The sequence below is a fragment of the Rhinopithecus roxellana genome, chromosome 3, assembly GCF_007565055.1.
Source record: "Rhinopithecus roxellana isolate Shanxi Qingling chromosome 3, ASM756505v1, whole genome shotgun sequence".
Lineage (NCBI taxonomy): Eukaryota > Metazoa > Chordata > Mammalia > Primates > Cercopithecidae > Rhinopithecus > Rhinopithecus roxellana.
Genome location: NC_044551.1, coordinates 2,595,227 through 2,622,933, shown reverse-complemented (window position 1 = coordinate 2,622,933; position 27,707 = coordinate 2,595,227). Strand labels below are relative to the sequence as shown.

At 41.4% G+C, this 27,707-nt stretch overlaps 1 protein-coding gene across 2 annotated transcripts in view; it reads left to right on the top strand.

The window, feature by feature from the left end:
* SV2C (synaptic vesicle glycoprotein 2C) overlaps positions 1–27,707 on the top strand; it is a 276,999-nt gene that overhangs the window by 207,395 nt on the left and 41,897 nt on the right. For both annotated transcript variants that reach the window (XM_010352825.2, XM_030927481.1), the window contains 6 exons: positions 5,117–5,227; positions 6,006–6,094; positions 10,015–10,179; positions 13,120–13,253; positions 15,057–15,260; positions 15,716–15,875. In XM_010352825.2, coding sequence (XP_010351127.1) covers positions 5,117–5,227; positions 6,006–6,094; positions 10,015–10,179; positions 13,120–13,253; positions 15,057–15,260; positions 15,716–15,875 — 863 coding nt within the window. The remainder of the gene's footprint in view (positions 1–5,116; positions 5,228–6,005; positions 6,095–10,014; positions 10,180–13,119; positions 13,254–15,056; positions 15,261–15,715; positions 15,876–27,707) is intronic.

Genomic DNA, 27,707 nt, shown 5'->3' with positions numbered 1-27,707 from the left:
CTTATGCCTATCTAGGACTCAAGGGCTCTGTGGTTGATTAAATGATAACACCAACCCAAGAGATGGGGTTAAGGTGGAAAGACTGCATTTTCATCACAGACTTATCCTCTGACTCAAAGGCTTAGTACCCGAGGACAAGAGATTCTTAGTGTAGGGACTGCCCGCTGATTCTCCTTGACCTGCTACCAGAAGAGAGCCAGCCTCTGCAGGGCCATTTCTTCCACTCGGCCAGGTCACACCTTTTCAAATGACACTCAGCCCCCACAAAGGTGTACACTCACAGCAGCCCCATAACGTTTTCTCTAAGACGTCAGAGAGACATCTTAGAGAGGTATGCCTCTGTTAAGACCACCTTGAGGCCTGTAACAGACCTTGGAATACATAGTAAATTGTAAAATTATTTATTGAAAACAAACAAACAAACAAACAAACAAAAACAGTATCAGATAAGTGAGAAAACAATTACACTAAGGATCAAAGCAATGTAACTGAACATAAAACTAATCTCTGGGTTTCCTGATGTATTAGTCCATTTTCACGCTGCTAATAAAGACATACCCAAGACTGGGCAATTTATAAAGGAAAAAGATGTAATTGACTCACAGTTCAGCATGGCTGGGAGGCCTCAGGAAACTTCTGCTCATTGCAGAAGGGGAAGCAAACACGTCCTTCTTCACATGGCAGCAACAAGGAGAAATGCTGAGCAAAAGGAAGAAAATCCTCTTGTTAAACCATCAGATCTCATCAGAACTCACTGACTATCAGGAGAACAGCAGCATGGGGGTAACTGTCTCCATGATTCAATTGCCTCCCACTGGGTCCCTCCCACAACATGTGGGGATTATGGGAACTACAATTCAAGATGAGATCTGGGTGGGGACACGGCCAAACCATATCACCTGACAACCAAAGCAAAGGATAAATTTAATGAATTATATCATTATTGATATAAAGCAAATGGCAGTGTATTCGCTTTTCAGGAAAGGCCAATTTTATTTTGTTCTAATTTGTGAAAAGTTTATTCAATATCCCTTATTATAAGGGATATTGAACAATATAATGTACATTATTTTCAATAACACTTTTACATAAAGGCAGACATTTCACACATGGCTATTTCTTAGGTTAATAATTAATCAGAATTTGGTAAAGGAAGGTAGCTATATAGGAAGCCAGAGAAAGGTAATCCAAGAATGTGGCTTCAACTTGATATAGCTTGACATGAACATAAGGTATAAAAGAATCATAGATATAGTTCCAAAAATATTATATTTCATTTTATTATACATGCATGCACATGGGCACACACATACGTAACACACACCCCAGTTTCACATTCTAGCAGCTTCCCATTGCTCTCAGGATAAAGACAGAAACCCTCCCTCTGGACACTAAGGCCCTGTCAGTCTCCTTCCTGCCTGCTGTCTGGTTCCCCTCTCTCTGCAGCTACGTTCATCCCTCAACTCCTCGCACTCGACATTTGACTTACTATACAGCACTGCCACGGTGCTGCTGTTTGCTTTGCATGGAACATTCCTCCATCTCCAGTTACAAAGCTGATTCTCCATGGGGAAAGCCAGTATAAATTAATTTAAATTGGTTGCATGAAATGTTTTGGAAGGAACAATGGTTTAAAATCTTTCGATATATGCAGTCATATAATTAGACTAAAAATGGCCGGGTGTAGTGGCTCACACCTGTAATCCCAGCACTTTGGGAGGCCGAGGTGGGCGGATCACAAGGTCAGGAGATCGAGCCCATCCTGGCCAACATGGTGAAACCCCATCCCTGCTAAAAATACAAAAATTAGCTGGGTGTGGTGGCACATGCCTATAATCCCAGCTACTCGGGAGGCTGAGGCAGGAGAATGGCTTGAACCCAGGAAGCGGAGATTGCAGTGAGCCAAGATGATGCCACTGCACTCTAGCCTGGCGATAGAGCTAGACTCCGTCTCAAAACAAACAAACAAACAAACAAAACATAGACTAAAAATGTTTTGTCTACAATAGGTTGGAGGGACGTAGCGTAAGATGTAAATGGGAGCGTAAATAAGATCTTCAGTGGCTTATACATAACATCAATTATAGTTCTTAAAACACACGAAATCACTTCTGATTAAATAGTCCCCTGCTATCTCATTTATTCATTTCATTTTATTTAGGAAATGAATTTTTCATAATGTAAAGATAGACTGCAATTTGGCCTCTATCCAAATTATCACAGATTCTTAATTAGCAAAATTTTCTCTGCAGTGTAATGGAAAAATGAAGATAAGTAATGGATATCCTCAATTAAGGCCTGGAAGCTGTTGAGGACTCTTCTTTTGAGTAGATGTATAAGAGAGGGAAAAAATTTTAATTTAAAGGATCATGAGGCTGGAAGAATCTTGAGACATTATCTGGGTATATAGCATCACTTAACTCTTCTCAGCCAGATGAAGAGAAACCCTTTATTTACCAGACCTTCTGAGAAGGTGTCTCTGTAGGGCCTCATTGCCCTACTTACCTGCCTTTTCTTCCAAAAGGGTTGAGTTACCAAGTCCACTAATGGCGATCTGTGTTAATGTTGTTATACGAAGGTTAGAAGAGAATAAGATGGATATACTCCAAAAGTGACTGATAATTTCAAAGTCATTTATATGGGACTTTCAAAAAGTTGTTACGTGATTCTCCCATGACAAATTTATCTTTTTATTTTTTAAATCTACAGTACAACAAAATTGCATGCATTTTCCTAAGGTCTCCTTTTTTTCTTTTTTTTTTCTTTTTTTTTTTCTTTTTTTTTTTTTTTTTTTTTTTTGAGACAGGGTCTCATTCTGTTGCCTAGGCTGGAGTGCAGTGGTGTGATCACAGCTCCCTGCAGCTTCAACCTCCCTGGCTCACGTGATCGTCCTGCCTCAGCCTTCCTAGTAACTGGGAGTACAGGCATGTGCCACCATACCTGGCTGATTTTTGAATCATTTGTAGATAATTCACAACGGGTCTCCTTATGTTGTCCAGGTTGGTCTCAAACTCCTAGGCTCAAGTGATCCTTCTGCCTCAGCCTCCCAAAGGGCTGGAATTACAGATGTGAGTCACCATGCCTGGCCCTCTTAAGGTTTCCTCTGGAGCTCTTCTTCGTGTGCCCTTACCTTAAATATTGTTTTCCAAGACTTCATTTTCAGCTAACTTCCATTTTAACCCTATTCACTCTCCTTAGCTGATCTCAGCTGTTTCCTGCATGTCTCCTAATGCACAAATCTCCTGAGCTCCAGACATGCAGGTTGAAGGGCTTTGTGGGCATCCTTCTAGATTACATAGGCCCTTCAAAAATGGCATTTTTGGGCAGTGAGGGGTGGGGAAAAATGGCATCTTTAAATCTGAATTTATCACCTAACGAGTCCCCAAGCCTTATCATTGTCCTAAATTTCATCAGCAGGGACCACCAGCACCACCTAAACCTAAAAACTATATTCTTTCTTTTAGCTTCGGTACATCTAAGAAACCATTATGTTCTATTATTCTACCTCCTAAATATCAGTCCACTGCCGCTGATTTGGTGCAGTCCTTATTCACTGCCCTCTGACCTTCTGCTATCCTTCAGGAATCGCAAGCTCTTTGCAGTTTCCTGGCACACTGTTTTCCCTCCTAACTCTGGACATTTGTTTGCACATATTTCTCCCACTTGGAATGTCCTCCAAGCAGGTTACATGCATGGCAGATAGCGTATTTCTCTATAAGCCTGCAGTTCCTGAAGCCTCTCTCTCACTTCCAGGTTAAATGGGCTGTTCTGAACAGTATTTCCTTCCCATCTATATAGATCCCCATTGGAGTAGTTCTTTTCATTTTGTATGGTAATTGTTTGGAGCCCCATGGCTGCCTATGTTTGCATCCTGCATGGGTGCCGATGAATAAATGAACAAACAAACATCAATGAGTGAAAAAGAGGAAGCCTCCCAAAAGTGGATTAAGACTATCCCATGATGTTAAAAAACAAACAAACAAAAAAAAAACACCTTTTTTTAATCTAGAGTTTTAAAAACGTAATTCCTACATGGATTATTTTGAGCTGACTGCATTTGATTTGGAATTCCATATTTAACTCAGAGATTATTTTTGCTGAGTACAAACATCTTTGTTTACCCGCCAGAAAGAAGCTACTGCCTACTTGGTATAATTTGAAAGGTGCTGAGGGTCTCCAAGCCACCTCTGTCTAAAACCGGCCTAGATACCTGTATTCTGCCAGTAGAGTTGCCACTTTAGATGTTGGCAGGATGTCCAGAAAAACCTGTTCAAACCTCTGGCGGGGATAATGTGTACATATTTCCATGTCCTCTCAGATTTATCAAAAACAGGTAAATCTCGATTAGCAGGAGAAGGCGGGCCAGGCCCACAAAGGACCCATTCTTCCTTTTTTCCTATTTTCAGAATTCATTCTCTTTGCTTCTCCTGTCTTGTGGTTCTCTTCCTTAGCAAAAAGGGGCTAACTGAAGTCATAGATGCTGCTTTTCATGCTAAACCTCTATCATTTATTTCCCTTACATGGCTGAGAAATTCATGTTGATGCTTGCAGTCAAAACTCCTTCACTTAATCTTGAATCGTGGCTACCTGTGGGTATTTGCTGACTAGCCACCGTGGGTTAGGCTGTGGGAAAAGGAAGAAAAGGACCGGAAGTGGTGCTCTGAGAATAATGATGAGAATGCTTTCAGAACTACAGTTAAGGGTCAAATTCATCAAATAAGTACGTTTCAAAGAAAAAAATGTGTACACTCACTTTAGCCCAAGCTAAATAATTCTTAATCCAGAATCTAACTTATCTGGATGTTTTGTCTGCTAATGTGTGTCTCTGTAGTAATGGTTCAGGGAGGGTATTTTGGTTTCACATTATTCTATTACTACTTGCCCTTCCCCCATTTCTTTGTGGTTTTCCTTCTCAGTCATTCCTTCTTCAGTTCTTCTAGGTGCTGTTCGGATCCGTATAATTATGCCAGTGGTCTCATATATGTATGAAGTGATTACCAAATACCACCTACTTCTTGCCAGAGTCAGTTTTTGCTCCTGTAAAAACAAATTGTAAGTCTACAATCAGCAACTTCAGAGAAGGTAACTGAGCACTTTGATCTGTTTCTCTCTACAGGTAAACAAAATAAAAACTCCTAAACAAATAGATGAGCTGATTGAAATTGAGAGTGACACAGGAACGTGGTATAGGAGGTGTTTTGTTCGGATCCGCACCGAGCTATACGGAGTAAGTAACAAGTCCCATGATGACCTGCATGTCACTTTATTGCATTTGAGGTTAGTCAGAAGAGGGGTTTAGGCCGGGCGCGGTGGCTCAAGCCTGTAATCCCAGCACTTTGGGAGGCCGAGACGGGCGGATCACAAGGTCAGGAGATCGAGACCATCCTGGCTAATACGGTGAAACCCCGTCTCTACTAAAGAACACAAAAAACTAGCCGGGCGACGAGGCGGGCGCCTGTAGTCCCAGCTACTTGGGAGGCGGAGGCAGGAGAATGGCGTGAACCTGGGAGGCGGAGCTTGCAGTGAGCTGAGATCTGGCCACTGCACTCCAGCCTGGGCGACAGAGCCAGACTCCGTCTCAAAAAAAAAAAAAAAAAAAAAAAAAGAAGAGGGGTTTACTGGACCTGCCCTGAGGAAAGCGAGGTTCTTTCCTCCTGCCCATGACACCTGACTCCTGGACTAGAGCCAGGTCATTGGATCCCTCTCCACCAGCGTTGAGCCAATACATTCCATCTGGGAAAGCTGGAAAGATGGAAAGGGAAAGTGTTAGTTAGGCCAGGAGTCTTGGCAGTGGCAGGGTGCCTTCAAGTCTTGAGTTGCTTTGTCCGTTGGCATCCAGGAAGCTGAAGAATGAAAGTTCCAATTGCCTTTAGCTTTTACATTTTAAGGTGAAATGAATTCAACCCAATGACAACTCAGCTTTTTTTATAATTTGGTGGAAGGGGTCAGGGAGTGGGGTTGACTAAGTAACTGCATGAGAAAACTAACTCTCTAATATTTCACAGATTTGGTTGACTTTTATGAGATGTTTCAACTACCCAGTCAGGGATAATACAATAAAGCTTACAATTGTTTGGTTCACCCTGTCCTTTGGGTAAGTGATATTTAAATTCTTGGCAAGCAAAATTGTTCAATGTCCACATTGTAACTCCCAGCCATGCTGCTTTCTTTTCTTATATTGCTTGATGCTGTTAACCTGCTAAGGAAGAAATTTTTTTCAGCTTAGGTTTGCTGAGAGTTGTGGTTGTTATAAGCCAGTTATTTTATTTGTTTTGTCATAAAGCCAAGGTAGCAAAACCAACTGTATCTGCAAAATCCAGTAAGGCTGTGGATGATTTGCCACATGACTTCTCTGTCCTGTCCTTCTTTGCCCAGTCCTAGCCATACCAGCCTCTCTGCTCTTCTTTGAACATTCTAGAACAGTTCCCACCTCAGGCCTTTGCAGTGTTCCTCTGCCTGAGTTGCTTTCCCCTCCAGACATCTGCCCAGTTCATTTCTTTACCCTCTTCAACTCTTTCCTATATGTTTCCTTCTCAGTGATGTCATCCTCTCTTTTAAAAAAATTGCAGCCCCTCCACACTCCCTATCCCCTTCTCAGCTCTACTTTACCCCACAGCACTTTCCACCTTCTAATATGCAAAATGCTCCTTTATTCTGTACAAAGAGTAAAGTTCTGGCTTCCCTCTCTGGAAGTTCTGTGAGGACAGGGGTTTTTAACTGCCTTGTTCAAAGCTGAGTGTGGTGCCATGCACCTATATTCCAAGCTATTCTGGAAGCTGAGGTGAAGGATTGCTTGAGCCCAGGAGTTGGAAGCTTAAGTGTGTTATAATCACACCTGTGAATATCCACTGCCCTGTAGCCTGGACAACATGCCAAGACCCCATCTCTAAAAGAAAATAATAATTTTGTTTATGTCTTATTCACTAATGTATATTCCTGGCACACAATAACAGTTCAATAAATAGTTGTTGCCAAATGAATAAAACTGCCATATATGTGTTCTAGGAAAAGAGGAAATAGGGAGAAAATATCAAGATTTTATTTGCTAATCGCTGACATAGTCCCTTTAGAATGTGTATGTACAACTCTCTTGTTGCCTAATTTGCTGTTTAGAAAAGAAGAATTAGATAATACCCTACACTTTCAGGTCAGCAGGATCTCAGTACCTTATACAGCCTAACATTTATGTTGCAAGTTTCATCTCTTAACATCCCTAAATCAAACCAGGCAAGTGATCAAAGATGACCACTCTTTCTCAGTGCCAGAGGAGGTGGAATAGGGAGAAAGAAGGAAGCTGGGGGTCAGGAGACCTAGCAGCCCATTCTGCTGGTGGTTTGGCTAGCTTGTGACTTGCAGACATTGCTTAGTCTCAGTTCCTCATTTCTAAATTAAGAGGGTTGACTTAGAATGTGTAAAGTAATTCCCACCCAAGCTCTAGAAAATCCATTAATCTCTGAAGGAAGGGAAGGCTGAAAATTAACCTATATTAAGTGCTTACTCTGTACCTAAGCAAGGGGTTAAGTACAAAGAAGACAAAGATAAGCAAGAAGGAAGTCCTGCTGTCAAGGTGTAAAGAGTAATCATCATTATCTGCTTTGTTTATTTTGTTTACTAATTCATTATTGATCATATTTTAAGCTTTATGATTTATTTTACTGCTATATCCCTGGAACATTAATCGTGCCTAGTATTTAGTGCATGTTCAGTAAATGTTTGCTAAATAAATGACAAATTAACCGAAAGCCCTCCAACATCATTGATGATGGACATTCTAGGGTAATGTGCCCTCCTCATTGTTGCCATTTCAAGGTTTGTATGTAACTAGAGAACAATGCCATAAATGTTGTACCCCTAAGTCATTTCTTCCTCAATAACTACCCTCACACCCCCACAGTCATTACTATGAAGAAAAGGGGTGGAAATCCTGAGGCACAGATGTTTCTGGAATCCTAATGACAATGATGATAAAAACGACTCATACTATCCTCTGAGCACTTTCTATGTGCTAGATATTTGACATCCCATTTAAACTGAGCAACCACCCAGGAAGGTGGATACTCCCATCATTCCAATAGTAGAGATGGGCAACTGAGGGTTAGATAACTGGCGCAAGTTTAGGCAGCTAGTAAGCAACAAGACCAGGATTCAAACCCAGCCTGTCCTCCTGCAAAGGCTATGCCCATTCCCACTTCTTTCCCTGTGTCCCTTTGTCACTGGGGATAAACTAGAGCAGTGGTTCTCAAACTTGAATGTGCATCAGAAGAATCCCTGGAGGACTCCCCTGCCAGAGTTTTTAATTCATCAGGTTTCACTGGAACCTGGGTTTGTGGGGGATGATGATCCTGCTGGTCCGGGGACCTTACCTTGGGAGGTACTACTTCAGAGCAGCACTGTGCAATAGAGATATCATGTGAACCACAGATGTTCATTTCAGATTTTCTGGTAGCCGCACACACACACACACACACACACACACAGTAAAAGGAAATCGATAAAATTAATTTTAATACTACATTTTGTTTCATTCATTCTCTCTTTCCTTTTTTTTTTTTTTTTTTTAGATGGAGTCTCACTCCGTCGCCAGGCTGGAGTGCATTGGTGTGAGCTCAGCTCACTGCAACCTCCAACACCCTGGTTCAAGCAATTCTCCTGCCTCAGCTTCCTGAGAAGCTGGGATTACAGGTGTGCACCACCATACCTGGCTAATTTTTGTACTTTTGGTAGAGGTAGGGTTTCACCATATTGACCAGGCTGGTCTCAATCTCCTGACCTCGTGATCCGCCTGCCTTGGCCTCCCAAAGTGTTGGGATTACAGGCGTGAGCCACCGTCATTTCAACCTATGATCAGTATAAAAATTATTAGCAAATATTTTTACATTCTTTTTTCCATAAGTCTTCAAAATCCTGTGGTATTTTATATTTATAGTATATTTTAGTTTGAACTAGCCACATCTCAACTGCTTGGTAGGCACACGTGGTTAGTGGCTTCTGTATTGAACAGCACAGCAGCATGACACAGCTGTTAGAATAACATATTAGAGGTCAAGAGGCAGAAAGGGGAAATAACTTGGAATCTCTGAGAATAACACGAATGTCCTTTTCACAGCCTGGAACTACCTTGGGAACTGGCACTCTACCCCCAGGATAGCAGTATCACAGCAGTGTAGCAACCAAGAAAGATTCCCCATTAGCAAAAGAGGTCATTCTTTAAGAGCTCTCACCATGCTTGGATCCCAGGAGTTTGTACCACCAGACTAGGAGGGAGAGTTTCTCAGAGCAGCCTGGAATGATGAGAAAGATATTGGGGCCAGGATGCCAGGTGTCTTACTCCATTTCTGCTGCTATAGCAAAATACCACACCAGGTAATTTGTAAATAATAGAAATTTTATTTTTCACAGTCCTGAAGGCTGGAAGTCCAAGATCAAGCTGCTGGCAGATTCAGTATGCAGTAAGGCACAGTCTCTGCTTCCAAGATGGCAGCTTGTCGCTGCGTCCTCAAGAGGGGACAGATACTGTGTCCTCATGTGGTAGAAGGGATGGAAGGGGAAAAGTGAGGGAAGCAGCACCCTTGCACCTCTTTTTATGAGGACATTAATCTCATTCATGAGGTTTCTGCCCTCATAACTTAATCACTTCCTAAAGCCCCCACCTCTAATACTATTATATTGGGGTTTTAGTTCCAACACATGAGTTTTGGGAGGACATATTCAGACCAGGCACCATGTATGAGCATAGGATGGGATGCTTTCTGCATGTCTCTTCCCAAAGGAAGGGTTTAGGAATTACATACCTGGGGTTCTCCAGCTAACCTTAGGCCATCTCTCAAGCTTGATTTTTGCAGATTGATGTTGAGGGAGAGGGACACATGGATTGCTGTATGATGAATTACTCATAATATTATAGGGAGCCAGCCATTCTCCAGGAACTATTAGCACTGTGAAAACACCAGGGAGGTACTCATTGCCTCTGGCATGCTAGCGCCTTTACAAATTCACATTTCTTTGTCTTCACAGGTACTATGGATTATCTGTTTGGTTTCCTGATGTCATTAAACATCTGCAGTCCGATGAATATGCATTGCTAACCAGAAATGTGCAGAGAGATAAATATGCAAATTTCAGTATTAACTTTACAATGGAAAATCAGATTCATACTGGAATGGAATACGACAATGGCAGGTCTAGAAACTTGAAATAATTTCATTTGCTACCTATCCACAAAAACATTTCTTCTTAGCCTTCCCTGCACTGAAACAGGCATCTTTTTTTTGTTTGTTTGTTTTAGTTTGTACATTTAGTCATTTTCATGGTGAATTTCAATACTTCCAAATAGGCTTTAAATAAAAGATACAAGTGTATCCATTATTTCACTTAAAACTATTTTTGCAGCTAAGTTGCTTCATATTAATTAAGTAGTGGACTTCACTGGTATGGAAAGAAAATTTAGAGCAATGTTGGAGAGCGACAAAAATAATGGAAGGAAGAGAAGAGTGAAGAGTATGGGAAAATAAGACAGGCTATAGGATTATTTAATTCACAGAAGAAACCTGAAATGTGATTATATGAGTCTTCTATTCCTGAGAAACAGAGCCACTTTTCAGAATTCACCCTTCCCAATATGCTGAATCCAGAATTAAGGTCAAATTGCATCAGGAAGAGTTTCAATTAGAGAATAGAAATCATTCCCTGAAGTAAAGGACTTTGAAAGATGGAAGGGTCTCCTTTATGGGATCTGAAATATTTCTTGATGACAAGAGAGAACTGACTCAGGGAGGTGGTCCTGGGTCATTCTTTTAGACAGGGAAAAGAGTAGACCAAGTACTTGTTTATATCCAAGTATTTTTGTTGCCTGGACAAATAATTGCCAGTGTAAGTTCATGATAGTTTACATCATTCTTAGGAAATTGTCCCAATTTCCAAAGTGATAAAAGTAAAACTCTAAAATAATCAAAGTTCCCCAGAGCAAAAACCAGTTCAGAAAGATGAAAAAGAATTCAGTGGGATGCTTATGATCTAGGTAATGGAAAAGAGGGTTACTAACTAGGAGGTAATTGTTCAAATTAGCAATTCAATGAAGGAACTAATCATAATCCAAGCCAAGTAGGATCACCTTCACTGTCCCACATAAAATACTGCCTTGAATCTGCACTTACATTTCACAGAAAGCTTAGCGTCAAGTCCTCTGTGATGCCAGGGTGAAAACTGAGCATTATTACTCCATTAGAAATTTCTAATATATGTTTGTGTCTCTGACAGTCATATTTTTACTAATATATATTAAAGTTCTAAACTGGATATTCAGTCACTGCTTAGAACTTTTTTACATTAGCAATATAATGATTACTAATTTTAATAGTATTACAATTTTTGTAAAACACGTATGTTACACATTTATTTTAAAAGATGATAGAAGCAATTTTTTTCTCCTTCAGGAAAATTTGAAATACCATTAACAGATTCATTTTTTTAAAATAGCTTTTTTGTTCAGCATCATAAAATGGCAACTCTTTATGTACTAATATGGAATAACCTCCAAGGTAGACTAGAAGGAGATAAAGCAGGTGTACTTTAGACACAGAATGCTCCTGGAAGAGCACACAAGAAACTGACAACAATGGTTATTCTGGGCAGAGGAACTTGTGGCCTGGGGATGGATGGGTAAAGAAAAGACTGACTTTGTTTTCAACCTTTCGAATTTTGCACCTTGTGAACTCTGCATTCAACCTTTCGAATTGTGCACTTTGTGTACTCTCTGAATTATCCATTCAAAAAATAAAACTGATTCATTCCCTTTTTCAAATTCAGTTCCATGACAGAAAAATTGATAACTTTTTAAAGCTATGCCATTATTTAGCCTCTTTTGGTGCATTTAGATGTTTTTACTCTGAGTCCCTGGAGTGGGGATTGAAACAAGATCATTATTATTTTTTCCAGGTAATGTACCATGGGAATGATTTTTTTTAAGCTGATTGGTCTGTGAGGCCACAGTGCATTGTGAACCAACACACGTAATTGGGTACTAGGGAGAGAATAATTTTGAAAGTACTCAATAGTTAGTAAATTGCTTTTAAATCAACCTACTTACCTAGAAGGATCAGTCCCTTTCTGCCCCTAATAAGAGTGGTATTGACATAATAACTCCTTCCACAGGAGAACAAGCATTATCCTCTCAGTGACTGGATCAGTCCCTTTCTGCCCCTAATAAGATTGGTATTGACATAATAACTCCTTCCCCAGGAGAACAAGCATTTTCCTCTCAGTGACTGGCTAAGTGTACATTCATAGTCTCTTAAAAAAGTACCAAGACATATTAATGAATATTTATCTGTGTCTGCTGGGAGTCCTTATCCATCCTGATAAGGCCTGAATCATGGACTCTTCTAAGATGTTATGATCATTATGACTGTTACCATCTTTACCACATAGAATTCCCCCTTATAACACCCAAAAATGTACCTGAACAGGTTTCATCATTCTTCATGTTTCCAAAAATAAGCAGAGTTCTCATAATTCTGTTTGGTTGAAGGGACTATCTGTTGGCTATAAGAGGAAAAATTATCCTGGAAATGAGTGTCACCTATGAGTTTCTTCAACCCCAAGTCAGTTATTCTTCATATAAATGAAACAGAATTCTCATGCTCTCTCTTTGGGATAATTGGAGATCCCTACACTAGAATGAAGAAGACTGGATTTTCAGCTAGGGAAAAATAATTTTATTAAAAGATCGGGTAGGAGGACATCCTTAAGTTAGAGGCATTAACCCCAAATAGAGAATATTCAAATAAAGATATATGTGAAGAGACAATAGGATTAAAACCTAAAGAACAGCCCCAGGTAATCCCCAAAGTATCTTCAGTTGCATACCCCACAAAACTTTTTACCAACATTGCAAAAAGCTAAGGGAAGTTAGGAGTGTCATCTCTTTATTGGTAAGCAACAAGATAGGCAAAGGTCAGCCTGGATGAGGAAAAGGGGAAAAAGCAGAGAGCTAAGAAAATCCAGAAGTCTGTGTTCTTTATAATTAAGACAGTGGGGCATTCAATCTCTAAAACTGTTTGACTTAGCTTTGAACTTTGATGGACACGGTCATTGATATGAATTTTTCTGTGTGTTGGGCAGATTCGTAGGGGTCAAGTTCAAATCTGTAACTTTCAAAGACTCTGTTTTTAAGTCCTGCACCTTTGAGGATGTGACTTCACTCAACACCTACTTCAAGAACTGCACATTTATTGATACTGTTTTTGACAACACAGGTAGGTGTGCTGCTTAGTACTGCCTCTACCTGAGGCCTCGTCAAAGGGCCCACTGTGATAACCATGTGATCATGTGGACAGAGGCTTATGCGGGAAGTGGATATTAAAGAATAAATGGAACAAGTTATCTAAATCAGGTTGGATCAAAGGTTGGCTTGTATTGTTTGTCTTTGTCAGATTTAGTGCAAATGGAGCTTGCCACAGTTCAAAAGTTGGCAACAACAACAACAACAACAAAATCCTTTGATGAATAAATTTTTAAAGCAAAGACCTAACCTATAGTTTATTTGTTTTGATAATCCTGGGTTCAAAATCTGGTGTTTGTTTAAGTGCCTCAACTCTATAGCCAACAGAGATAGACAACAAGTAGCTACACTCAGATATATTTTTAGCCAAATCCATATAATGGGGTATTTTAAACTCCCCAGGGGTGGGGGAAAAGGAAGGCAAACAAGCATTGATTGAACACCTATATGCTTTTTTCTACTCTAGGTCATTAGACATACATTATCTCATTTAGTTTTCACAGTAGCTGAGGCTTAGGAAAATTAAGTAATTTGTCCACAATTTTACAAAACTAGTAATAACAGATGTTTGCACCCAGATTTATTTGATTTCAAAGCCTGTGCTTTCCACTTTCCCACTCCCAAACATTGGTCTGTGTGTCCTGTAAAATGCATCCAGCATAACAGCCTGGCACTGGAAGGAGCATCAGCATTTGCTCTGTTGCCAGACCTGCCTTCTTAGTGCTCAGACAAGAGTCAACTCTGCCTAGCTCCAAAGAAGAATGGGGTCAGGTGTCTTTCTGTTTTTTGTTTTTTGAGCAATGCTATCTACCTGTCTTCTAACCCATTAAACCTCAGAAGACCAACATTTTGTCAGATCTTGATCAGCAAGGAAGATAGTTTCGATTCTCACAACCTTTTAGCAGAAACCACCACCATCTGCAACTCTTGTTGGATGGTTTCAAATTCAAGAAGAGATTAGCAATGAATGCTGGTGACCTTCAGATGAGGCTGACTCTTGTTCCTCAGTAGATTCATGCACATAGACTTTAAATTATAAATTCAGCCTCAGGAAAGACTTGTTCCTTCTCTGTGCCTTAGAGTCTCATAAAATGGCAACAATAAGGCTGACTCTTGCACTTTTTTTTCCTTAGAGACAGGGTCTTACTCTGTCATCCAGGCTGGAGTACAGTGGTGCAATCACAGCTCACTGCAGCCTCAAATAAAAAATTATTATTATTATTATTATTATTATTATTATTATTATAGAGATGGTGTCTCACTATGTTGTCCAAGCTAGTCTTGAACTCCTGCCTCAAGCAATCCTCCTGCCTCAGCCTCCCAAAGCACTGGGATTACAGGCGTGAGGCACCATACCCAGCCCATGCACATTTTGAAACAAATTGTTTTTATAATTGTAGTATGGACACTATTAGTACTATAGTGATAGTCTTTATATAACATGATAATTAGGACAAAGTAATATTGTAAAGGAGTAAGCAAGTAATATAATTAGCAATGGCCAACCATAGGAAACAAGAAGATAACTGGACCCCTTAATTTAATTTATTTCTTTATTCAACAAAGGTACTCATCATTCAGCTACTTTATAATGTGAAGACCCAGACTAGATCCTATGCTATGGCCAGAAGACACAAAAAGTCCAGCCAGCACAGGCCTGAAAGCCCTCAAGGAATTTACAATAGTGTGATTCATCTCTGAATTCTCAATAGGCTTTCTTATACTGGTGCATGCCTGATAAGAACTTAATGAATTCTCTTTGTTGTTGTTTCTACAGATTTTGAGCCATATAAATTCATTGACAGTGAGTTTAAAAACTGCTCATTTTTTCACAACAAGACGGGATGTCAGATTACCTTTGATGATGACTATAGTGCCTACTGGATTTATTTTGTCAACTTTCTGGGGACATTGGCAGTATTGCCAGGGAACATTGTGTCTGCTCTGCTGATGGACAGAATTGGGCGCTTAACAATGCTAGGTAGGTACTCAGGTTCATGTCAAATAAAAGAGCTGCCCCTGCAATCCAGAGGGACCCTGTTTCCCCTTACTCCCATCTATTAGGGATTTGCATCCAATGAGGAGAAATCCCTTAGACCTCACATTAGGACTAAATTATAGTGAAAATTATGTCTAATTACATTTCATTTGAGTGGTTCCCATGAGTTAACAGACTGAAAAACTAATTATGTGTAAAATGTGTATTTTCCCACTTAAGTAACTGAGTAAAAGATGATATGCATTTCGTACTTTCTGTGTTCAGAGGCAGTTAGAGCCTTTCGTTCAGGTGAACGCACCAGTTCTTGAGCTTTATGGAGCCCATCCTGCAGCTTCCACTTAGAATTCAGTTTTCTTGAGCAACCCCAAGGACCCAAGGGTTCTTGCTTTACTAAGATGACGGGAAACATTCCAGCCTTTTGTCTGCATTGTTGGCAGGTGGCTCTATGGTGCTTTCGGGCATCAGCTGTTTCTTCCTTTGGTTTGGCACCAGTGAATCCATGATGATAGGCATGCTGTGTCTGTACAATGGATTGACCATCTCGGCCTGGAACTCTCTTGACGTGGTCACTGTGGAACTGTACCCCACGGACCGGAGGTATGTTGAAATGGGCCTCTAGTAAGAGGCACTCTAAGCCCTGTGAGACCACTGAAAAATTATTTTAAAAGAACCCAAACTGGCTGGGCATGGTGGCTTATGCCTGTAATCCCAGTACTTTGAGAGGCCAAGGCGGGTGGATCACCTGTGGTCAGGAGTTCGAGACCAGCCTGGCCAACATGGTGAAGCCTCGTCTCTACTAAAAATACAAAAATTAGCCAGGCGTGGTGCCAGGTGCCTGTAATCCCAGTTACTCAGGAGGCTGAGGCAGGAGAATCATTTGAACCCAGGAGGTGGCGGTTGTGGTGAGCCAAGATCCCACCACTTCACTCCATCCAGCCTGGGCAACAGAGTGAGACTCCATCCCAAAAAAAAAAAAAAAAAAGACAAACTGTCACTTCCCCAGGAAAGTAAAAATCCAAAAATATCTGGCTTCACAAAGTTGTAGGTTCCACTCATATCTTTTAAAAAGAAAATAAAGGGGAATATATGTACTAGCAGGAATTAATAGGGCAATGAAGCCAGTGAAGGAATTTAAGTGTGTCCTTAACTTAGTTTTAGGCTAACAATATGAAGAAGCTGTAATGAAGCAGAGAGGATTAGAATTTAATAGCCTATCTTGGCCCACATTTTAAGTGGCTAACCGGTCCTTAGAGGGTCGTTTCCTTAGGTTTGCAGATGTGTCTGCATGAGCTCTGCATTAAGCAACCACAAAGAGGTCTCTAGAACATATCTCTTGACCTTCCTGGTTTGTTGGAGGAAAGCCCAACACATTTCTAGTTATAAAAAACAATTGTGCTGGGTGTGGTGGCTCATGCATGTAATCCCAGCACTTTGGGAGTCCAAGGCAGGCAGATCACCTGAGGTCTGGAGTTCGAGACCAGCCTGGCCAACTTGGTGAAAACCTGTCTCTACTAAAAATACAAAAAACTTAGCCAGGCATGGTGGCGGGTGCCTGTAATCCCAGCTACTCGGGAGGCTAAGACACGAGAATCGCTTGAACCTGGGAGGCGGAGGTTGCAGTGAGCCAAGATCGTGCCACTGCACTCCAGCCTGGGCAGCAGGAGCGAGACTCCATCTCAAAAAAAGAAAAAAAAAATTGCTCCCAATATGGAAACACAGAAACTCTGTGTCTCATATCAGAGAAAGGGCTAGGGCTTTTGGGCATAGTTTCAGCAGCTTGAATAACTAAATTAAAATAAAAGAAGCTCTGCTTTACCATTTGACATGAGCTAAGACAAATGGCCTTTGCCTTCATGTACCACTTCTGTGCTCTGTTGCCAAAGAAGTCCTCTGTGCCAGAGGGTGGAGTCAGTATTATCTGGACTTTGAAATGTAGGAGAGTTTTTTCCTAGAACTATGCCAAATCATTTGGGATATCAATTTGCAACTGATCTTGAGTGCTTCCTCTGGGCTCCTTCCCTTTTTTTACTGACCCCAAAGAGGTGCATTCTCTGTGTGTTCCGTCCTGACTCTAACTTATATTTCTTCTTCAACAACATCTATTACTGAGCTTGCAGAACCCTATAGGTACCCTTCCATCCATCTCTCTGCAGAACATCTGACTCTCAACCCTGGATGTCTGCTTATCAAATGTTCTAGTTCAGACCCTCAGTGACCCACCTATTAAATATTTAGGCTCTGAAAGTACCCATACAATCTTTGTACGGCATCGCCTTCATTCATTCAACAAATGTTAATTCTCTGTCTTTGTGAACGAGGTCCTGAGGTGGATGCCAGAGCTGGTGCTGCCAAAAGCAAGATTAAGACTCTGCAGCTTTCACTGAGCTTTCTTTCATCAACCTCTCATTCTGCAAACAGGGCTTAGATGTGGATTACACTATACATTTAAAATGAACCCCTCAATTGCTTGAGCCCAGGAGGTAGAGGCTGCAGTGAGCCATGATTGTGCCACTGCACTCCAGCCTGGGTAGCAGAGAGAACCTGTCTCAAACAATAAATAGTAAAATAAAATAACCCCCTCAATGTTAAAGCAAGGCTAGGTTATAACCTCCTTCCTTTTTCTTGTATACTGTCAGAGTGTGATACTGTTTTAGGTGAATCAGCTGCTTATCCCTCTGTCATAAGGAATAGAAGGATGAATATTCACCTTGTACAAAAATTTGGCTTAAAAAAAAAACCCCTCATAAATTGAAATTGGTCAGGTCCTTCCTGTGAGAAGCACAGACCTATCGTGTTTCTGTTGTCAGAAAGGTTAAATATCAATTGAAATAAAAACAAATTCAGGTCCTCCATGAAGCAGATGCCAGGATGGGATTAAACATGCAAAAATGTTATTAGATGAAATGATTGTGTGAGAGAAGATGGAGAGGGAGGGAGTGAAGTATGGGAGAGCTGCAATGCAACTCTAAGCCTAAGTGAAGGAGGGAGGAAGGCGCATTTGGGTGGAACCTCCCAGACTATCCAGTAATCTAAGGAAGGTTTGGCAAGGCCGTTAGAGACCTAGAGGTCATGACAACATCAGCCTCAGAGAAGTCCTGTGTGACCCAGGAAGCAGCCTGCAGTAATAGTCCTGTCACGTCCAGTCATTGTCTGGGAGCAGCATGTGGGAAAACACCTCTGTGCACACCAGCACGATAACGCGAAGGTCTGCCAGGTGCATTCTCACTGCGGTCACGCTGTTGCTGGCAGACATTCTCCAGCACTTAAGTAGACTGCCATCAGATAATCACAGGAAGTCATTTCCTTTGGTGATCTAGAAGACGACTTGTGCTCCAGAGCAGCGTGGCCATGGCCATGGTAAATTCGCTAGTATGAGCTAATTAGTGGGTATCTGAAAATGTTTCAGGCTAAAACCTCTTCCACCTTTTCCATGTTTCTCTGGGTTGCATTAGGAGGTCTTCACTGATCTCTAACTTAGCTATTAGAGGAAAATCCCAACCAGTTTGTGTTGAGATACTCTATAGCCTCATCTCCCCATGGAGACAGGATAGAATACAAGAATACAGGAATAGGACACAAAAATTCTGGCTAGAGGCTGTGCTTTACTTCATTATTTTGTGTTGCTCTAAGAAAGTACCTGAGACTAAGTAGTTTATAAAGAAGAGAAATTCGTTTTCTCACAGTTCCGGAGACTGGCAAGTTCAAGATCAAGGCAGGTTTGGTGTCGGGTGAGAGCTACTCTCTGCTTCCAGATGTCGCTGAGTCCTTCAGAGGGGACAAACACTGTGTCCTCACATGGTGGAAGGCAGAAGGGCAAGAAGGGCCAAACACTGTGTGAAGCCTCTTTTATAAGGGCCTTAATCCCATTCACCAGGGAGAAGCCATCATGACCTAATCACCTCCTAAAGGACCCTCTCTCTTAATACTGTTGCAATGGGGAATTAAGTTTCAACTTGAATTTTGGAGGTGTGCAAACATTCAAACCATAGCAGAACTGTAATTTTCATCATAGAATGTTAGCACTGCCAACTTCCTGCCCAGTTTCTAGAATCTGGCCTTAATGATCAGAATGGAACAATGAGTCCAGGCCCCTCTTGAGCCATTGAACGACCAACTCCTGCCAAAATGCCAGTCAGAATTATCTTTGGGCAACATAATTTAAGGTATATTCTAAGTGCTATGAAAGTTATAACACTTGCAAGCCATGTTTATCAACCACATTACAGACTTATACCTCTAATATTATACCTTTGATTTTACTAGGGATTTGTATTGGTTTGTTCTTGCACTCCTATAAAGAAATACCCAAGACTGGGCAATTTATAGGAAAAGAGGTTTAATTGGCTCATGGTTCTGCAGACTGTACAGGAAGCATAGGAAGCGTAGTGGCATCTGCTTCAGGGGAGGCCTCAGGAGCCTCCAATCAGGCAGAATGTAAAGGGGGAGCAGGCACATCACTCGTAGAGAGCAGGAGCAAGAGAGCTCAAGGGGAGGTGCCACACACTTTCAAACGACCATATCTCACAGGAACTCACTCACCATTGCAAGGACGGTACCAAGGGCATAGTGCTAAACCGTTCATGAGAAATCTGCCCCCATAATTCAATCATCTCCCACCAGGCCCCATCTCTGACATTGGAGATTACATTCCAACATGAGATTTGGGTGGGGCACACATTCAATCTCTATTAGGATTACGTTTGCATCTACTATGAGAACACTAATGAGGACATTGTTCATTATAGGACACATCTTCTTCTACTCAGAGTCCACTATGAAGACTGAACATCTCAGAGATGGGTTCTAGGAATCATTTTGTATTCCTGCACCCACGCTTTGAGAAGCTGTTATGTGTCCTCACTTCATATGATAAAAATTGTGTAATTCTTCACATTTCCTTCTCTGTTGTGCAATCAGGAAGCAGAGAGCTTGTGCCTCTGCTAAATCTGCATGATCCAGATACTTGTTGCACTCTTCCTTATCTTGATTTGCCCCCTCTTATGCCCATTTTATTAATTTTGTGTCTTTTATAAGTTATCCTACCTAGATCGTTTGCTAAAGAGGCAGGAAATTTTGGAATTAAACCTAGATGTACTTATTGAATAGCACTTTTCTGTGCCAAAAAAAATGAAACAACCATTTTTCCATTCTGTAAATGCCATCAACATCCTCCCTTCTTCAAAACCTCAGTATCAAAAATGAGCATAACAATTGCAGTCTTAAACAGATGCATGGTGACATTCTAGCTTTTTCCCCAGATTAGAGAGCACTTGCACAATGATTGGGACATGATGATTTAAGGGGCATAAAAAGAGGCAGAAGGAGGGTGGAACATTCCAACCCTCTGGACATATGGTTGGTTTTTCTGGAGACCAGCCCAATCCAGAAGCTATCTAGGATCCCCTCAGCCAAGAGTCATCTCATTCGTCTAAAAAAGACACTCTTTTGGTGGAGTAGGGGGAAGGATGGGGTCTCCCTCGGTTGCCCGGAGCTACAATCTGTCACCAGAGCTGGAATGCAGTGACTCAGTCATAGCTCACTACAGCCTCATATGCCTGAGCTCAAGCAATCCTCCCACATCAGCTTCCAAAGTAGCTGGGACTACAGATGTGCACCACCAAGCCAGGCTAATTTTTTTTTAATTTTTTTATTTTAAGAGATGGAGTCTCACTGTGTTGCCCAGGCTGGTTTCAAATTCTTGGCCTCAAGCAATTCTTCTGCCTCAGCCTCTGGAGTAGCTGGTATTATAGGTATGACCCCTTGTGCCAGGCTCCAAAAGACACTCTTATCCAAGGGTTTTAGGAGCTCTATGCTGGGAACTGAGGATGAAGACCAAATATTTATTCTTTACTTACAACATACATTTAAGGCTGGAGATTATTACTAAAGTGCAATTTATTTTTCAGTGGATTTAGCTATGCAAAAGATGGAAACTCTACCCTTGGACAGCAAATCAAAAACAAATCTACATTCCCTAAAACCTTAGCTACTAGTTATAAGCATGACTTCCAAACCAGAAGCCATCAGGGAGAAGGTTAAAATAATTCTCTGGGTAAAACGAAATGTAAATTCTATACAGCAAAAAATATCATAGGCACATATAAATATCATAGGCAGGAGGGGGTTGAAACAGAAATGAATTAATAACCTGAATATATAAATGGGAAATTCAGAAAGAAATGTCAGCAAACACTTAGCATATAAAAATGCTCAGCTTCACTAACAGTAAAAATTAATTACAAATTAAAGCAATGATGACATTTAGCTTTCTCCTATTATTCAGAGAAGCCAATATTTAAAAATAGAGAAGATCCATTGTTCTCTGGGGCAAGTGAGGGGTTACTGCTGAGTCTGTTGTGGGAATTCTAAAAACAGGTACCACATTTGTAGAGGGGGATCTACAGTCTTAAGTATTTTTTTCCCAATGGGTATAAACTATTGATTCCTCTGGTTGCTTTTCAGATTTTTTCTTTGCCTGACATGGATTTCTTTGGGTTTACTGTTTGGGATTTGCTCAGCTTCTTGAATCTGTAGGTTTACAGTTTTTGCCAAATTTATGAGGTTTTCAGCCATTATTTATTTTGTCAAAAGACAATATTACAACAAATTCAGTGTAAAGACCTAGTTGACTTTTATCTGCTATTCTAGAAGCAGGCAATACCTCACTCTATAAAATGGGATGAGTGCTCTAATGAGCTGAGCAGAGAAAGTTGGCTTCATAGGCAGAAAAGGGCTAAAGAGAGCAGATACAGAGAACAAAAAGCAGATAGTCCTTTCAAAGGGCTAAAACAGAGGGGACTTCCTTATTATGCTCATTCGGGTTGACTGGAATCAACTGTTTTTTGGAAAACTGGCTCTTTTCAAAGTTCAATTTGATTAGGTGGCACTTAGCACAAGTGACTCCATTCTGTTTAGTTCTGGTCTGCAGTGGCCTAGTGCAGGAGACAAGCCCAAAACAATGACCTCCCATAAACCTTAACTATTTGAATACTTTTTCAGTGCTGCCCTTTTTCTCTTCTGCCTGAACTCCAGTAACATAAATATTAGATCTTTTGTTATCGTTCCACGGGTCCCTGATTTAGTCTGTTTTCTCTGTTCTTCACTTTAGATGGTTTCCATTGTTCTGTCTTCCAGTTCACTGGTTCTTTCCTCTGTCTCCTCTCCATTCTGCTGTTGAGCCCAACCACTAAGCTTTTTATTTTGGTTATCATATTTCTCAGTTCTAAAATTTTCATTTAGTTCTTCTTTATTTCTTCTTCTTTGCTAGGGCTTTCTATTTTTTCTATTTTTTTCATGATGCTTTCTAAATTTCATGTGTTTCAAGTGTGTTCATAGTTGCTCATTGAAGCCTTATTATGGCTGCTTTAAAATATTCATCAGATAATTCTAACATCTCTCTCATATCAGTGTTGCCATCTATTGATTGTCTTTTTTCATTCTGTTTGAAATCTTCCTGTTTATTTGTATGACAAGTGATTTCTGATTGGAAGCAGTCATTTTCATATTATGTTATGAGAATTTGGATCTTATTTAAGCCTTTTGCTTGAGTTGGTTTTCTCTGACTCCTCTCTGGCAAGAGAAGGGGAGGCATTGCCTTATTATTACCAGGTGGAGGTAGGAGTCCAGGTACTCCACTTAAACTCCAGTGACATCCAAGAGTGGGCATTCTCATTACTGCTGGGAGGGTTGGGAGTCCACACTCCCTTCCTGATCATGGATACCATGGGAGGGAGGGAAGGAGGAGCTCATTACCACCCAGCAGGGATGAAAGTCCCAGCTCCTTACTTACCCTTCTCTGATACCACCCAATGGTAGTGTTCACAGGTCTTGTTAGTTTCACGAGGGTGGAAGTCTAGGCTACCACCAGATCTTTGCTGATGTAGCTGGCAGTTGAGCTACAATTTTTTCCTGGTGTTTGGTCTGAGGAGAGAGGTTATTATCTAAAAGTTTTCTATCTTGCTAGACCGCCCTTTTCCTGGTCCTTGGGCTAGAGAGAGCAGGCTTTGGTTGGGGCTTTTCTTTGTCTGTGCCTATTGGCATTTCTGGGTTGCCAACTCGTTCAGTTCCAAGTCTGAAATCTATGAAGCAGAAAGCAAATGCAGGGAACTCCCCATCCCCAAGCTCCCTAGCAGTTCCGCCTTTTTTCTCTTTCAGTCTTGTTCTGTTTGTTTTATATATAATGTTCAGGATATTTTGTTGTACTTATCAAGAAGAATAAGAAAAGTATATCTATTCCATCTCAATGTGAATTTTAATACCATTCATTTATTTACTCAGCAACTATTTTTTTGAGCACCTATGATACAACCATGAGTAAATCAGTTGTAGTCTTTATTCTCATAAGCACAAGTAAACTTCAGTTATAATATAGTGTGGTCAGGGTTATTATGTGGGAAGTGCATGATGCTCAGCGCACCAGAGAGGGTTTCTTGAAAGAAGTAACGTTTAATTGAAAACTGATAGGTGATAGCCAGTCAAAAAGATGGAAAGAACATTTCAGTTAGAGCAAATACCAGATAACAAGCTCTGGAAGTAAAAGAGTTACTCAAAGAACAAGTCCTGAAGACTCTTTCACATTGCCTTATTGTGTGGGGATGGGGAGATTTTGAACTTTGAGGAAAGGACAAGATCATTCTTGGCCTTTAGAGAGCTCCCTCTAATGGCCAGAAAGAAGGCAGGGAGGCTGGTTAAGACACTTAAGATGGTGCTGTGGACTAGAAAAATGTAGGTTGGAAAGGGGAGAAGTCAACACACAACATGTTCACAGATATTTATGGATAGATTCAACAAAACTTGGTGCTTGATTAGAAGTTGGGGGAAGAAAAGAGGTTGTCAAAGATGATTCCAGTTTCTGCATGTGCAGTTGAGTGAATGCAGATGCCCTTGTTTATGTTTTTTAATTTTAAAAACCACCTGCAGGAGCATGATGGCATTTTGAGGCTGGGACACAGGAGGGACAGTGGGTCTGGGCTGTGGTCAAGAAGGTAATAAGTTCCATTTTGGACGTGTTGAGTTTTTACATCAACCTGGGGCTGTCCGATCAGCATTTGAATATATTTGCTTGGATGCCAGAAAGATACCTGAGCTGGGGATAGAGAGGTCATTCACTAATTCATTCAAAAAAATGTTTATGGAACGCATATCATTGCCAGGAACTATTCTAGTCATTGGGAGACAGCAGTGAACAAAACAGACAACATTTTGCCTTGATCGAGCTTATATTCTGTTTTTGTTTGTTTGTTTTTTATTTTTTGTATTTTGTTTTTATGACAGAGTTTCGCTCTTGTTGCCCAGGCTGGAGTGCAATGGTGAGATCTCAGCTCACCACAGCCTCTGCCTCCCTGGTTCAAGTGATTCTGCCGCCTCAGCCTCCCAAGTAGCCTGGGCTTACAGGCATGCGCCACCACGCCCAGCTAATTGTGTATTTTTTTTAGTAGAGACGAGGTTTCTCCATGTTGGTCAGGCTGGTCTCAAACTCCTGACCTCAGGTGATCCTCCCACCTCGGCCTCCCAAAGTGCTGGGATTACAGGTGTGAGCCACCATTCCCAGCCAATAGAGCTTATATTCTATAATAGTTTGGGGAAGACAGTCAATAAACAGATAAGTAAAGTAGATGTAACAAAATAAAAAAAAATACAAAAAAAAAGTAAAGTAGATGTAGTATATTAGATGGTGTTAAGTGCTATAGAGAAAAATAAAGCTGCATGGGACATAGAGAATGCTGGGGTAAGGAGAGTTACAACTGAAATAGGATGGTCTAGGGGGATGTGACTGTAAAGGTGACATTTGAGCAAAGACCAGGCAGATATCTGGGGAGAGTGCATTCACAGCAGAGGCAACAGCAGGTGCAAAGGTCCTGAGGCGGGAGTGTGAGAGACCAGTTGGAAGAGAGGCAAAGCTTGTCTGACTGGAGCAGAATGACCAAGGCGGAGGGTAAGAAGCCATGGGGTCAGAGTGGACACTAAAAGGGCTTTGGTCTTCTTGCTGAGTAAAATGAAATCCAATGGAGGGTTTGGGGCAGATGAGTGACATGAACTGACTTATGAAGGCCACTGCAAGAATTGTAGCAAGAGATAAGTGTGCCAGTGGAGGTGGTGAGAAAGTGGTTAGATTCTGAAAATATGTTTAAGAGAGAGTCCTGGAATAGTTCAAATCCAAGGAAACAGAAAACAAAGTCCTCCATAGACATAACATGTCTGAGAGGCAAGAGTTGGGGTCTGGGGGTAAATCCATCAAGGTAAGAAAATCCAGAGGTAACAGATCTGGACTAAGAAATAACAGACACCAGAGTTAGGATACCAGGCCAGGAGACAAGAGTTCAGTGAGCTAGAAACTCAGGCTGGCAGAGTGGAATACAAAAAAAACTAGCTTGGAAGCAAGTGGTCAAAGTAATAAAGAGATGTCTTGATCTTCAAAAATGGTGTGTGACATTGAGAGAAGGCTTTGCAAGTTTGACTTCCCTGTAAACTCTGTGCTTAGGACAGTAGGGCAGTAATCGTTTGCAGCTGGTTCTCAATAACATTCATTTGACTGACTTGCCCGGGGCTAGAACTCACCTCAGGTAGAGGCAAGATGTTGGAACTGTCTGCAGTGGAAGTTGAAGGCACCTCTCTGCTCATGCACTCACCTCGGCCAATCACCTCTATCTTGATCCTAATCCTTCTTCCCAACTCTGTAGTAATAGCTTGAGATTCTTGCCAAGGCCAACTTCCCAGTGCCCTGGTACATCTGCCACAATGATTGAGATGCAGTGGTCGATGCAGTACCCTTCCCCCCAAGGCTCTTAATTCTTAGACGTGGCCTTGAAGGAACGAGGAATACTTGTGCTTCTGCAGGGATGAGTGAGGTGAAGTGGGAAGATGGAAAAGCAAATGTTGCAGTCAGAAATTTTTCCCTGATTGTGAGGCTGGAAAGACAAGATTGCTTTGAGAAGTATTATGAGGAAAGAAATGAAGAGCAGGGCAAAAGATAGACCGTTGAAGTTTGAGCCATTATTGAATATATAAGTCATTGTATAGTCTTTTGACAATTTCTATGTCAGCCCCTCACCTATGTCAAAGATAAGCAGAGAGCCTATTATATTTAATATAGATCACAGGCAACTGATGTGGCGTGAGATTCTTCTAACAGACATGAAATAGGAATGTGACATGAGCCAGACATAGAACGGATTTTCCAGCTTGCCGTAAATCTGAAAGGAAGCCCCAACCATCTAACATATTGGTGTGGGGGAGCTTCCTTTTCCCTCATTTCTCCGTCCCCAGTCCCTGCCACCAGCAAAATTACTTTCAACCCTCTTTGCGGTAGAACTGAGAACACCAACAGAAGATGCATTTCATTTTTTGGGTTTAGTCTGTGCTGATGAGCTCCCCTCAATACCCTAACTAAATAAGTCAATTTTACCTCATCTTTTGAAATCTTCAAAAGGAAACTATATGTAATGACAGGTTGAAATGGATTTTTTTTTCCATCCATCATGGTCCCTATTTTTCTCTCCCTCGTTTGTGAAAGTTGTAAACCTCTCAAAAGTCATAAATGTAGCTCATGCGGTGTAGGCCTTGTTCTAGCTCATTCCGGTTCTAGGTTTCGGCCTTCATGTTTTTCTGCGTCCAGGTGTTGACTTTCTCCTGCCACCATGTGGCTGTGGCCAAGTCCCCTGCTCACACCTCCTGTGTGCTTATGGCTCAGAGGCCACTTTTTGGGTTTTTTTTTTTTTTTTTTTTTTTTGAGACAGGGTCTCACTCTGTCACCCAGGCTGGAGTACAAAGACACAATCTCCACTCACTGCAACCTCTACTTTCCAGATTCAAGTGATTCTCATGCCTCAGCCTCCTGAATAGCTGGGATTACAGGCGCCCACCACCACGCCCAGCTAATTTTTGTATTTTTAGTAGAGACAGGGTTTCACCATGGTGGCCAGGCTGGTCTCGTACTCCTGACCTCAAGTGATCTGCAGGCCTCGGCCTCCCAAATTGCCGGGATTACAGACGTGAGCCACTGTGCCCGGCCATCAGGGCATTTTTACCCCTCCTCCAGTGGAGCTCGGGGCCTGGAGCGCACACCTTGTGAGATACAGCCCAAGCTCTCAGAGTCATCTTCCAACTCTGCACAGACTCCCAGAGCCAGGCAAGACTGTCTCATAGTGTCCTTTGGCCACATGTTCCTGCCTTTCTCTGCCTACCTTCTTCCTTTTTCTTTCCCACTTATGCATGCACAGTTTCAGACATGACCTCAGAAAGGATTTGAGGATCTGATTGTTCACACCTGCGAATCCCTGAGAGTCCTGGGCAGCTTCTGCCTTCACCCAGTGCAGTGGGATTGGTCTCTTCCTTGATAAGCTAAAATCAAAACATTTTCCAAGAACTAAGCAACCCAAGCCCTTCCCTTTGGACTGTCCTTGTTTTGATAGAGTTCTCTTGTTTCCTCCC